Source organism: Solanum tuberosum, unplaced genomic scaffold (assembly GCF_000226075.1).
Source record: "Solanum tuberosum cultivar DM 1-3 516 R44 unplaced genomic scaffold, SolTub_3.0 scf00105, whole genome shotgun sequence".
NCBI classification, from domain to species: domain Eukaryota; kingdom Viridiplantae; phylum Streptophyta; class Magnoliopsida; order Solanales; family Solanaceae; genus Solanum; species Solanum tuberosum.
The window spans coordinates 1,257,824-1,271,979 of record NW_006239031.1 but is presented as its reverse complement, the minus strand read 5'-3'; the positions used below and the strand labels follow the sequence as shown (position 1 = coordinate 1,271,979).

The window sequence follows — 14,156 nt, the reverse complement described above, 5'->3', positions numbered from 1 at the left end:
TTTCCCCCCCCCCCCCCCCCCTCTCTCAGTAGATATATTTTTCTCTGAATGGCAATAACTTATTATGGTCTAGTAGGTTCATAAATTACCAGGAAAAAAAAGGACCATCTATTGAATAATTGCGCCCCAATAAGGCAACAAAGGACAACCAGCAAATTTTTCTGAAATATTTAAAAAAAATAAAAAATTCACAAATGATTGATCAAATTCATTATTTATTTTTTATCAAATGATATATATAAATAATATAGAACTGATTATGCACAAATATATCCGTTGGGTATTTGTGATTTAAAGAGTTGAATTGCCGGCTATTTAAGTTAATGAAAGACTATACAAATTGGACCTATTAGGTAAAATATTTATTCAAATTGGATCAAATCCAATATATATTTACCCTGATTGGACCCACAAGCCATACTATTTACTTGACTCCTCTTTGTTCTATTTACTGAACCACTGCTGATACCATGGATTATATATATATACTCTGATGGTATTTATATACTTTAATAGTATCAAATAATAATTGAACCGTGAAGCACTATATATACCCAATTTTTGTCAAGTTAGGGCCTAATATGGAAGGCCCAATATAGGAATGGATTGTCGCTGTCCAAAGCCCAAGGAATGGAGAATCTAAAGAAAGCATATCGGTGCCATTCATTTCAAGATTGATGTGGCCCACTGATTATATCACAAAAACAAAAATATATATAAGTTTTTTTTCTTGATAATTGTACAAGTCCATCTGTCAATTTTATCATTATCTGTGTGTGTAACTCACAAAAACCCTTTTGATTTCGTCTAACCCCAAATCTCCCATTTACTCAAGACTCTCACTTTTTTGGGTTACTTCTCTATCTCTTTGTAGCCATGTCTGAGGTATATATATCATCACACTTCAATTTCTTAGATTCTTGATTTTGTTTTGATTCAAATCAAATCTTGTTTTCTGTTCTTGATTTGTTTTCTTGATTCAAGATTGGATTTTTTGAATTGGGGTTTTGAGATTTTTGAGGGATTGCTTTTGTTTTGGTAAAAGAATCTTGTTTCTTGATATTTGTATGTTTTTTCTTGATTCATATAACTTTAATTTAATTATTTCAGGGAGAGAAGGTTTTGCCGACTGCATCCAAAGGTATAATTCATCGTTCTTCTGATTGATTGATGTAATATTGAATGTTTAATTTTCATAGTAGCGTGTGAATTTTTTTAGTTATATGTATGAACTTAATTCCAAAAAGGTATTCTTGAAGGATGAGGTTCCATGAGGATAATTGTTGACCTGTGGTGAAATGGGATGTAGTGTGTGGATGGAAGTGGGATCATTGACATTAGCTATTTTAGTTATTTAATCGAAAGTAATTTTGTCTTGATAAAAGCACAATGATTTGAATATGCTGAATGTAGAAGCAATCGTGTGAAAAGTTAGGACTATTTGGATGCTGTAGAATCAACCAAAAAATGTGCTACTTATGATCGAGTAAATGGCACATAGACCAACAGAGTTGACATTTCTACTAACTTGGTTGGAAGGCATGTCTCAACCTCCAATAATACTACTATCTTAATTGGTGCATATAATGTTTTGTATCAGTTAATTTATACATATGACTTATCAAAAAATGTGAGTATGACCAGATATGATTCGTGTGTGTAATCAGCAACGCCTCAGTCCAAACTGATTGAGGTTGACTATAATATGCATGTGTGCACTTTCGTATATCTATGGGTCAGGATCAGGATGCCAGACAGAATACTTGTAGTTTTCTGAATGTTGGTTGCCTGCTGTCTATCATTGTTTTGGAACATCGTTTTGTCTAGATTTTATTTATTTTATATTTTCTCATGACTTGGAAATATCATATTGCTGGTATTTTGAGCTTTACAACTTGTTGTACCTCCTACCAAAGATGACACTTTATAGCATCATGAGTGCTCTAGAAAGTTGTCTTGTAATTAGTTCTTTCTGCTAGAAAAAGTAATTGCTATGTGGAACACAGTTTGAAGAAAGTTCAATTTTTTTTTTCAGATGAGAAGTCTGGGGCAGCTGAGAGTAAAAAATCTTCTGAGTCTTCCACCATGGAAGCACCATTAGGAGAGGGGAGAACAGCCTCTACTGCTGCGGCTGGAGCTGGGGTCCAAAATCCCTTTGATTTCTCAGCCATGTCTGGACTACTCAATGTACATACACGTTTCTATGCAGAATAAAAGTTCTGTTATGTTCAAATATTTTAAATAGTAAATATAATTACATATTTAATCTCATTTTGGTTGAATACATGGTATTTGAGTTTTAATAGTACAAATGGCTTACAAACTACTTTGATGGAAAAACAAAGCTCCAACACTTGGTGATAAACTATTAAAATTATATCTTAGTAATGTAAAATAGAAAAAATTTCTATTACCATCAACTTGCAATCAATTATACTTTTAATTTTGCTGCTTTTCTTGTCATTTTATTTTTGTTGATTGACAAACTTTGAATTATTTATGGTGTCTTTTGGTTTATTCTGCACATCTCTTTTATGTTGTGGCTGATGTAGGACCCAAGTATCAAAGAACTAGCAGAGCAGATTGCAAAAGACCCTGCATTTAACCAGATGGCAGAGCAGCTTCAGAAGACCTTTCAAGGTGCGGCAGTGGAAGAAAGTGTCCCCAACTTTGATAGCCAACAATACTACTCTACAATGCAACAGGTTATGCAAAATCCTCAGTTTATGACCATGGCTGAGCGGCTTGGTAATGCATTGATGCAGGTATCTTTTTGCCTCATGTTGTACGAGCCACTGGATTTCTTAATGAGAAATGTTTATTTCTTTGAGTGATTGGTACATGATTTCCTTACTTGTTTTACTTCAGGATCCATCCATGTCTGGCATGCTTGAGAGTTTGTCAAACCCTGCTCAGAAGGAGCAACTTGAAGAACGGATGGCGCGCATTAAAGAAGATCCATCACTCAAACCAATCTTGGAAGAGATAGAGAGCGGAGGACCAGCTGCAATGATGAGGTCATATCTCCTATTTGTTCTTATTTAGGTTGCGTTGACTATTCTTTTCTCACTTCTGGTCAACCAGAACTTGAGTGATATCCTATACTTTATTAAGCATGGGACTTCACTTGCTAATTTAAATAAATCTAATCAACATTCCAACCTTTGCAGAATATATTCAAAAAAAATTCCTCGTCACATTTTATCTTCTAAATGAACACATTGCTACAAATACTAATTTTGCAGGTTCCTTTCCGTCTGTAACAGTAAGGTGATAAAATGAACATGTAATAGTTAATTTGCTAAGCTTCTGGCTTGAGGTGTTTCTGCAACACTTTTCCTGATATCTGTAGCCTTTTTTGTGGGGTATGTTGCCTTTTCTGTTAGGTGTAATACAATTGTAATGGTTGATTTTCTTTTCCTTCCTTTTTTCAGGTATTGGAACGATCAAGATGTTCTGAAGAAGATTGGTGAAGCAATGGGTTTTGCTGCTGGAGGAGAGGGTGGTGCTACCTCTTCTGAAATACCTGGGCCAGATGAAACAGAAGAGGCAAATGAAGATGAATCTGTTGTTCATCAGTGTGCTAGTGTTGGTGATGCAGAGGTGCTTTTTAAATTCAACTTCCTTTGGCTGTCGGGGGGGCTTAAACGTAGGGATGTGGTAGTTCTATTTTGCAATTTTGTTCAGATACCTTTTACTTGTTCAGAATTTCTTCTGCTTCTAGTCTGAAATTACCCTTCTGACAACTCCGTGCATGCAATATGTGTTTCTTAAATACACTTATGATCCCTTTGATGTGAACATTTTAAGTACACTCTGGTGAATTACACATTTTCTTATTTTTCTCTTTGCTTTTATTATGAACAATCCTGTTCATTTTTTCTTATATCAGAAAGCAATTTTGTGTCAATATGCCTATATTTTCCTTTTCCTTAAAATTGAATTATACCTATGATCACATTACAGACTTACAGTATTGTCCATCTAAATGCATAATTGCTTTAATTGGAGTTTAGGGCTTGAAGGCTGCACTAGCTGCTGGTGCTGACAAAGATGAAGAAGACTCGGAAGGAAGGACAGCATTGCATTTTGCTTGTGGATATGGCGAGGTAAGAAGTTGATGGATATGATCTTCATATTGGACCTTCAGTATATTCATGTACACATATGCTTCAGTTTGCTACTTAAATATTTCTAGCTTTCCAGGTGATCCTTTTTGGCTTTCTTATGGATCTATCAACGTTTCGAAGCTCCTTTCAGGGGAATTAGTTCTTTCGAAAAGCACTAATTACTTCTCCTTTAGAATTTGTGTACTTTGGAGCTCTTTTCTATTTTACGTTTTGTTTAATTCTGACCATTTTTATTGTTCTGAATGTGTCCATATGCCCTGATGAAATCTGATCCTCAAACTTACCTTTTTTTTATAAACTGTTTTGGAAGCACTCTTTTTGCTTCAGATTCAGAGTGAGGAAAGCATTATATACTTCTACCGGGTGTACTTTTACTTTATTTTAAAAAAGAATTATATACTTCCGGGTTGGGTTGAGGGGCACAATAACCATATCATTTTACCAGCAGTCATCAATCAGAAAAAAAAAATGAAAAAATTTCAACATCCTCATATAAGGAAATTTCCATATTGTCGAGATAGGAGGTTTAAGGTTGATAACATGTTATTTGAGAGTATATTACCATTGAAGTAAGCCAATGTTTCATCAAATTTCTTCAGAGATTAAGTGGTTGTTTATTTTATTTATTTCAGGTGAAGTGTGCTCAGCTCCTTGTTGAAGCTGGGGCAAAGGTTGATGCATTGGACAAGAACAAGAATACTGCTCTTCACTATGCTGCTGGATATGGTAGGAAGGAGTGTGTAGCACTTCTGCTGGAGAACGGAGCTGCTGTGTATGTTTTACTTTTCTACAATCCTGCTGTGATATTGGTTTTGCCTCACATGTCTCATTATGCTTTATTTTCTTGTCCAATATACTGGATTTGATGAAACACACTATATGCTTAACACATGCAAGTCGAAGTAAAAGCTTTTCTTTTGTTTGTGCAGAACTCTTCAAAACTTGGACGGAAAGACGCCAATTGATGTTGCCAAACTCAACAACCAGCAGGATGTCCTAAAGCTGCTTGAGAAGGATGCATTTCTGTGAACTGGCATAGATGTTTGGTCATGTACAATTGAAACTTTGGATGTCACAGAGTGTGATTCAAGACATCTGTACTTTGAGGATCTTAGGGATCTTATCCATACTTGATGTGTTATCTTTGCCAGTGTATAATTTTATTGTTTTTCTAAGATTGTGCCTGTTCGAAGAATTTCCTCTGGATGTTTTGTATTTGTAAACATCTTTGCTACCATGTTAAATTAACCTTCCAAATTTTTTTCCGAATTGATATAGTAGTTTTTGTCTCTACCTTTACAACGTAGGGGTAAGGCTACATACATCCCACCCTCTTCAAACCCCCCTACTTGTGGATGAGTTTCCCAAGACTTTTAAGACACCAGCCAAGAGAGCTTTGTGTATGATGTGGGTGTAAAAAGGGGTAGGATGGTAATACATTGTTCTTATAATGGTGGTGCTTGAATTGACTTGTGTATTCTCAATTAAACATTTTTCAGGGTGTTGATACATTTTAGCCCATGAGGCTCGAGTTTGAGTTTTGGATGGTAAATGGTCAATTTGAGCCATTGATTCGTAATAATAATCTCCCCTAACAATTCAAGAGTTTGACCCAAGTTGATGAGTTCAACATTTTTTTGCCTTAGTAATTTCTAGATAATTTTTTTTAAATTACACTTTTATGTAGTATCGAAGATCAATATAAAATAATACATAAACTGAGTAAATTCTTAAAGGAGAGCAACATAACTAAGGGTAAAATAATCATAATTTTCTTCTAATTAATATTTTTCTATTTTATATTAGTCAAAAATTATTTACCAGCCTCATATAATCTTGAAGAGTCCTATGTCTAATGAAAAACGAAAAAGGATAAATTGGTCTGATTTAGGCAATCTTTTTTCCACACGAGCTAGCTTTTGGCCATTATTTTCCCCTAGTAATTCAATTCATAGGTAGTTCAATATTTTTTCTTTTTCTATTTACTTTTTTCGCGAACAGTGAAACCTTTTTTTTCCTTGGTATAGTCATCGCTCATCTTCCTTTGCAAGCGACTCCATTCATAATCTCTCTTTCTGTGTATTTGCTTTGTACAAGAAAACTCCCATTTGTGTATTTCAATCATTCGGCCCTGAAAAACAGAGAAAAGAAAAGAAGAGACCCACAAAATATATCTCTATTTCTTCACTTCCTTCCACTTTTTAGGGTTTATTTTCTCGTTATGCCCCGGGAAAGATCCATTCTTTCTTTGTTATAACAGGTAATTTTCAGTATATATCTTCTTCAATTTGATTATTATTTTAGTGGATAAAGTTTTATACTTTAGTTTTTTTTTGTTTGGTCTAAGGGTATATATGTGTTTGAACTTGGTTTGGGCAGATGGGGTTTTGATTCTTGTAATATTATTTTGTTTTGGTCTAAAGTTAATACTTGTTTTTGGAATTGTTGTGGGGGTGTGGTTTGTGAAGCTTGTTCTTTGTATTTTTGTTGGTCTAAGGTTACACATGGTCTTTGAATTGTTTAGGTGGGTTCTGATTCTTCTTATTGCAGGTGAATTTGTGGGTTTTTAGATATAACTATTTGAGGAAGAGATGGGTAGAGGTAGGGATAGGGATATATCAAGGTCTAGATCGAAGTCGCCAGCATATAAGAGGAGATATTCACGGTCACCCTCGCCTGTGGTGCGCAGACATAGCCGAAGAAGCAGGAGAGATAGAAGCAGATCCCCTTATGCTTATAGCAGGTGATACCCATTGGCATAAATTGATTTATGGATTTGACATATATGGATTTTCTCCTTATGTTAAATGTCTTTGGTTTGTATGTTTTTTATATGTACAAGAATTTGTTGTTTTATTATTCTAATAAAGCTCACATGTGTTTGCTGATTCACCTACAGTTTCGTTCAGGCAATGTGTACGTGTTTGATTCTTGATAACTGTTGGTTTTTATCTACCGTTTATTGGATGGACTTGCTGCGTTGATCAAAAAGGATTTTAGGATTTTGTAGTGACAACATTGGTCTAAGATGTGGTGGGATTGATGATTGATCATTTTTGCTTGTATTTTAAAAACTTTAAGAGGAATTTCTAGTGACTTTCTTTTGACAAAAGGCCTCAATTTTCATTTCATTTGGTCAATTTCCATCACTGGATATCTAGCTCTGTTCTCAAAGCGGGGAGATAGGGGGTGCAGATGTGTTTCGTGCTTCTGCTGCCACTATTGACTTCATTTTGTTCAGATTGGTATTTGCTCATCAAAATCCACTAGCCTTTTATTATATGAGTTAGTGGATTTCTACAAAATCAAGTTATGTACTTGTCGAATTGACTTCTTGCTGCTACTAAGAGTTTTCAATGCCTGTGATCACCATAGTTAAAATCTTTGTGGTTCTCGGTGTAATATGCTTTATTGTAAGCTGGTTCTTGCGCTGTTCAGCTGCAAATTTTAGTCCTCGGTCAGATTGCAATTCTGACGATATGCATGATCCTAATGAGTAGAGTTAATAATAGAAACCTAAATGTAATACCCGGTGCAAACTATGTTCTTCAGTGAGAAATTAAAAGAAGTAATTGCTTCCCTTCATGGGAAGCAAGCAGGTCATGGGTGCCGGTGAGTGTCCATTGGTTGCTCGATTGTGATATTAGCTGTTCCTATGATAAAAGACGGAGCTCGAGTTTATTCTTTGCAATTCATGAGGTAACTGTACATGCTTTAGTATCTAATTGATTTGGAGGACTGGTTAGTATGTCTGGGGATTTGTATGTTGTGTGGTGCCAATATATGTTGTTGCTTAAATGTTAATCATTGTTATACAGAAAACGAAGTCGTTCATTGTCCCCTAGGCGCCGCAAAAGTCGTTCTCCAGCCACCAGACGTCATAAGAGTCGCTCTCCAAGGAACCATAGGAGACAGAGAAGTAGGAGTACCTCATTGTCTCCTATTGGTAAATCACCTGGTTCAAGTATCGGATTGAAAGAGCAAAAGGGTATCAGTGAAAAAAATAAACTTGATGAAGAGGAGAAGAAAAGGTACTGCTGTATTTGTAAAGCTTCTCATTTTCTGTAGCTATTTCTGTCTTGTATTTTTCCTTTCCATCTCTTCCTCATCTTAGAGTAAGCTATGCTGTTGTTTTGAGTATCTACCTATAGAATTAGAACTTCTTTTATACACTCTTTCAACTTTAAGCATACACCTCTAGTTTCTGTACTGTTTTCCTGAAACCAATTGTGGATAAATGGAAATTTTGTTTAGAAATGTTTACACTGGGGCCACTGGAGAGTTTTTTTCTGATTAGTTATAATGGACTGACCTTTGGAGACTACAGAACAGAATGTCAGTTCTTTAATTGAAAGATTTTTGTGATGAGCCTGATGATGAGGTAGATGTAGGATCGGATAGTGGGAATTTTGGCGCTTTACTCCATTGCCTGAAAATGAGAAGATTTTTATTGTTCATGAAAGCTCAGTTCTAAAATTAAAATAAACTTGGTCTGCGAGTGTTGAGTGGTAGATATTTGTAGAGTGCGGTCGACTTGAATTGTTGTTGTGTAATGTGCATCTACTGTTTAATGTAGCATGGAATTGTAACACTTGCATGCTTTACATTTTTATTTAACCTCCTTGTCCTTCTAATTCAACATGAAGTTAGTAATGTTCCTCCCAGAATAAAAGAATTTCATGGACAATACCCCCAAAAAATGAAGATATAAAATTAGTGCTGCTTGCCTGAGCTCTCTAGCTATGCCTAATGGATCTGGGTTTTATTGCACTCTTCTTCTTGCCTTATTATTTCTAATCATAGGTAAATGGCTATAGGGTTGATGGAGTTGACTCTGTCTATGTTGCAAGTGGATTGCAAGTTTCTATAGTACATGTTATAAGACAGTATAATGCAAAGAATGCAGCTGGATCACCAAGTAGCAAAACAAACAACAGCAAGAGTGTTTGCAATTAGTTATGCCTTTTAATGGGTTCAGCTTTTGCTAAATTATTTAAGGCTGATAAAGAAAGAGAGAAAGGCAACCTTGACAACACCTTGATCTTTGTTTGGTTATTCTGCCATACTGTCCATCAATGGTCTTATCTGTCCTTCATTACATCAACAGATGTGGCAACTGCAAGGACAGATGTTACATGTATTTTGCTAAAACATGTTATTTTTCATACCCAGCCTCACAAAAGTTAATAGGACGGGCATAATCATGAATGTACTCGTTAATAAGGAACATTTGACAAGATTTAGATTGGCCATTATTTAATGTAGATGAATGTACTCAAACGTCTTGTCAATTTCAAGTTGGCTTGGAACAAGTTTCTTTAGTTCTGTTATGCTCTAATCTGAATCTTGAACAGTATCTTGTGACTCAAGCATTGGTCTCAGGCTTCTTTTTGTCACCATTTCTGACTATTTTAGCTTACATGTTGACAGTTTTGGTCATCTATTAAAGAAGTAGAAACTTTTCTGTTTAAAGTTCTACTTTTGCTGTAAAGTTGCTAGTATTTTGGTGATTAGCTTTAAAAATTGCTACAGGTTATTTGACATTCTTCTCCACAGGCTTATTTTGAGGAAGTTACTGCTATATTCTACTAATTAATTTTGATGATCAATTGGGTGCTTCGTTTATCTACTGTTCACCAGTTTTGATTCTCATTTGTTTGGACAGAATTCAGGTAGAGGTATGCTATAAAGCATTAACATGTATATTTAGTGCATATGTCAACATGGAGGTCAGTCTGTTGTTCCTTTAGTTATATACTAAGGAGGAAAAAGGGCAATACTTCGCAAGTTAGTTCTTCCTTTATTTATGAATCTGGGGAACATAAAAGGAGTCTTTGCTCTCTGTGTCAATGTTTTTCCCGTCTCTAATTTTTACTCCTTTTCTCTCAGGCGTCAAGAGGAAGCAGAACTGAAATTAATAGAAGAAGAAACTGCAAAAAGAGTTGAAGATGCAATTAAGAGAAAAGTTGATGAAAGCTTGAACAAGGAGGAGATCAAGCTTGAAATTCGAAGGCGATTAGAAGATGGTAGAAAGAAACTTGTGAATGAAGTTGCTGCTCAACTTGAAAAGGAGAAGGAATCTGCTCTTATTGAGTCGAAACAAAAAGAGGCAAGTTATTTTTGCTTAAATATATGTGGTTACCATGTCTTGGTCTTTTTCTTTTATATTAGCAGTTAGCATGTTTTTGTACCCTGGATAATAAATTTCATGTTCTCTGAGTCAATAGTTTCTGTTGCAATGTTTGTGCTTCCGAGATGGTGTCCAGATGTTCATCCTGTCATAAAAGATATTAGTGCACTTATTGTGATGGTTCTTCATTCCATCTATCATGAGCCTGCTATAAGGTTACACAGTCCGCTAATAATCCCATTAAAAAAGAAATGATTAAAACACCACAGAACCCTACAAAGAGGGGGGCAGGGGAAGGGCAGTGACCGTATGGTTTGACCCAATAGTTTTCTTGAACTTATACTGGTCCTGCTTGGTCGCCACGTTCTTCATTGATATTAAATTCGTATTGACAGTGAAAAGGGACTCTTTTTTTATTTTTTATTATTCATGTAGGAACAAGCTCGAAAAGAAAAAGAAGAGTTGGAAAGAATGCTTGAAGAGAAGAGGCGAAAAGTGGAAGAAGCTCAGAGAAGGGAAGCTATGAAGCAGCAAATGAAGGAAGAACAGCGTTATAGAGAACTGGAAGAGCTCCAAAGACAGAAAGAAGAGGCTTTGCGAAGGAAAAAACAACAAGAGGAGGAAGAGCGTGCAAAGCAAATGAAAGTGTTGGGCAAGAACAAATCCAGGCCCAAGTTGTCGTTTGCATTGGGTTTGAAATGATCTTATGACATTATTATCACGGTCATGATCTTGTTGATCATCAAAGGCAATTGGTTTTTCATTAGAGGTTGGGAAAACCAAGTTTTGTTGGATACCCTTTCTTTATGTTCCTCCATTTTTTCTGTAATCTTAAGTACTTGCTGAGTGAGTATATTTCCTTGGTCGTAGTTGGCTAATCAATGCACTGTTTTCAACTGATGTAATTTAGGGCCAACATTACTAGCAAGTTGTGATATTGTTGTTGTTACCAATTGGCTGCGTTTGTTCTCTTTCTTTCCTTATTTACTTGATACAGAAATTCTGAAATGAGAGGAAAACATATCCAGTGATATTCCACAAGTGATACTGCAAGAGTATAATGTATAGTTTACGATTCGGTGTTTTGTGCGTAGAGATTAGGTGTACGCTGACTGAAATGGATTGAATCGACAAATGGGCTAGTACTGCTCCACCCTGCCCAAAGAAATAGTTGGGCTTGGAGTTTTAGGCTGTCTTCATTTCTCTGCATGCTTCAAGAGAGAATATACTTGGCCAAATCAACTCGATGAGCTGAATTTGGACGAGTTAAAATGTATAGAGATTTTTACATAGAGATACAATGTTAGGGGGTGAAATTATCTGTTTTAGAGGAATAACCTGTTTTTTAAAGAAGCATCATTTCTACAAAATATATACCATCTGATAAAATCAACAACCGGTAAAACATATAATTGGCATACAAAAATATACAATTACGTTTTTATGTGTCTTTAATATATTGAACATATAAATAACTTTACACCCGACATACAAAAATCAAAATACATAAATTTATTGTTCATCTTCCTCTTCAAGTTTCAATATGAAATTGATATTTAAATTTCAAATGATATTTTCAATCGTTTGCAACTGCACCCAATCTAAACATATGGAGTAACAATTTTGCATAATTTGATTTTGAAATTCAAGTATTTGAAACTTCTTTATAAAGTTTTTTTTTTATAATGAAATTTACGACTTTGAGTGAGAGAGAAAAAGAATGAGAAGATTACAATCTAATCTCTCACTTTTTATTATTTTACTACAATAAATAAAGAGAAACATTATTTTATTTTGTAATGAAATGTAAGTAGCTCAAAATAGAGTTATAATTAGAACATAAAAATAGCTTATTCATGGAAATTCCCTTTATGAAATGGAGTGAGACAGCACAACCAAGACACACATGCACAACAAATTATACCAAATCCATTATCAATTTATACCAATGTCTTTTTGTAAAGCAATGTGATCGATGAAAATTCATAAAAGTAAATAATCCAGCCCACTTTATTTAGGATTGAAGCATAGTACTATTGTTGGGAATACTCCCGCCAATGGCCAACCCTAATATTCACTCGGGTCAAAGCGAGTTTGCATGTTAAGTAAATCAAATGTTCTATATGTACAAATTCAATTTGATCGGATTTTTAAGATAATACAGTTTTATCTCTTTCTCTATTTCCCGAAAAATTATTTTACCTAAAATTTAATATCACATAACTTTATAATAATTCCGCAAATCTTCTTTATATTAGAAGTTCCATATCGGTAGAGGGATGGGAAGTTGATCTCCTTATATGGACTTGGACAAATCTCTCCTCATGAATTAGCTTTTGAGGCTGAGTTAGGTCCAAGTATCATATCTTTACAACAATTTTTTGAAATAAAAGACTAAGCGGTAGCTGAAAATTCTCTAATTTTTTTTTTTGGAATATAGAAAAATGAACTTGGAGCCGAGAGAGGTGCTAACTTTAGCTTACTGAAAACATAATTCTAATTATGAAGGTATAAACTATAAAGGTCAACAATTAGGATAAATATTAGTATGTGGGCGAAATGGTCACACTAAATAGAAAGAATATCACATAAAATAAGATTTAAAAAATATAATTTATTGCTTTATTTGATCTTTTGAGCCGAGTGTCGATTGAAAACAATTTCGAGAAAGATAAAGGTAAAATCTTCTCAAATTACTGGGTCCGTATGGTTATTATATTTGAAAATGTTATTAAATGTATAGTTTGGGGGGTAGTGAGCTGTCAAAAAAAAAAAAGGTCTGGCAAAAAGAGAGCGACACCTCTTATCATTAACTCATTATTACCCTATTTTCCCACCACCTTTCTTGTCTCGTCTTTGCATTGGGACCCACTTTTAAATAACAGTGGAATGGGACCCACTAATTTTAACTAGTCTCTGAATTTTAAGCGAAAGGTGGTTGGTGTGGGTACAACCTGTATTTAATTCAGATTCGGGTCAAGTCAAGTCAATCGGGTCACCCATAATGGCGCGTGTTGCGACTGGGATTTAAGTTAATTGTAGAATCCTAATTGGATTTTGGAGTTCCCGGGTCCTCCGGTACCGCTGACAAAACCCGAATCATTTATTTTTTTTTGGGAGTCAAAAAAACAAATTTTACCTTTTTTTTTTACTTCAATTATAAAAGTATTGGAGGATGGAGATTGCTTGTTATTGTGGAATTGCTTACGTATTGACACTTTCTAATTCAAGAATTGTATTATGCTTCTTTTACATGTTGAAAAGGAAATATCATTGTATTTTGAGCCTTCCCTATTCTCCAAAAAAATATATGGGTTTTTTTGTCTCTTTTGTTTTTATTTTACAATATTTCAACAAAAATAAGATAATTTAAAAGGAAGAAGGGAAAGATGCATTGTGACAAAACAATTTATTTGAGTTCGAGTCACGAACGAGGGGGTAAATAAAAAAAGAAGGGGTTTTGTTCTAGTTTTAATTTATTGTGTATACGGAGTATTATAGATAAAACTTCCATTGTAAGCTTTAGGGTCAATGAGAGTTCTTTACCCTATTAAAAAAATGACGGGGTACAATCAGATTTATTTGTGACATTCGTTCTCTATGGTAATATTTTATTAGTTATAACAATAATCATATTATTCGTGGTACGTGGAATCAATATTTCATGATTTTATTTATGTTACAAATCAAAATATATTGATCGAGACAAGTAATATTGTTAGAGAGGTTTGACTGGATTTATATTGGATCTAGGGAGTTGAAACAAAATCTGTTCCAGTCTAAATTATCACTACGACTTACTTTAATTTTGACTTATTAAGAACTTAATTATGGAAACTACCAATTAATATTTGGCGTTATTATGTATATATATATATATATATATATATATATAC

The 14,156-nt window shown here is 34.5% G+C and overlaps 2 protein-coding genes across 3 annotated transcripts; both read left to right on the top strand.

The window, feature by feature from the left end:
- The first annotated feature begins 744 nt into the window (after positions 1 to 744).
- LOC102580406 (ankyrin repeat domain-containing protein 2B-like) lies at positions 745 to 5,399 on the top strand. The gene is made up of 9 exons (XM_006349320.2): positions 745 to 885; positions 1,111 to 1,141; positions 2,036 to 2,187; positions 2,553 to 2,765; positions 2,869 to 3,017; positions 3,435 to 3,603; positions 4,017 to 4,109; positions 4,763 to 4,902; positions 5,060 to 5,399. Exons 1-9 carry the CDS (start codon positions 877 to 879, stop codon positions 5,157 to 5,159), a joined length of 1,056 nt encoding a protein of 351 aa, XP_006349382.1. The 5' UTR covers positions 745 to 876; the 3' UTR covers positions 5,160 to 5,399.
- A 665-nt stretch (positions 5,400 to 6,064) lies between these two features.
- Positions 6,065 to 11,234, top strand: LOC102579862 (uncharacterized protein At1g10890). 2 transcript variants are annotated; one of them, XM_006349318.2, is made up of 5 exons: positions 6,065 to 6,390; positions 6,681 to 6,873; positions 7,949 to 8,161; positions 10,020 to 10,239; positions 10,696 to 11,234. In XM_006349318.2, exons 2-5 carry the CDS (start codon positions 6,722 to 6,724, stop codon positions 10,960 to 10,962), a joined length of 852 nt encoding a protein of 283 aa, XP_006349380.1. In that variant the 5' UTR covers positions 6,065 to 6,390; positions 6,681 to 6,721; the 3' UTR covers positions 10,963 to 11,234. The 2 variants fall into 2 exon arrangements, with proteins under 2 accessions (XP_006349380.1, XP_006349381.1); XM_006349319.2 differs by lacking the exon at positions 6,065 to 6,390 and having other exon boundaries at positions 6,782 to 7,829.
- The last annotated feature ends 2,922 nt before the right edge of the window (positions 11,235 to 14,156 follow it).

What these genes read in the sequence shown, in the direction of transcription:
- LOC102579862 (XM_006349318.2), top strand. Translation starts at nt 6,722, where the DNA reads ATGGGTAGAGGTAGGGATAGGGATATATCAAGGTCTAGATCGAAGTCG. An exon ending in GATGAAGAGGAGAAGAAAAG is followed by an intron (nt 8,162 to 10,019) that starts GTACTGCTGTAT and finishes CTTTTCTCTCAG; the next exon opens with GCGTCAAGAGGAAGCAGAAC. An exon ending in TTGAGTCGAAACAAAAAGAG is followed by an intron (nt 10,240 to 10,695) that starts GCAAGTTATTTT and finishes TTATTCATGTAG; the next exon opens with GAACAAGCTCGAAAAGAAAA.
- LOC102580406 (XM_006349320.2), top strand. An exon ending in CTAGTGTTGGTGATGCAGAG is followed by an intron (nt 3,604 to 4,016) that starts GTGCTTTTTAAA and finishes ATTGGAGTTTAG; the next exon opens with GGCTTGAAGGCTGCACTAGC. An exon ending in TTGCTTGTGGATATGGCGAG is followed by an intron (nt 4,110 to 4,762) that starts GTAAGAAGTTGA and finishes TATTTATTTCAG; the next exon opens with GTGAAGTGTGCTCAGCTCCT.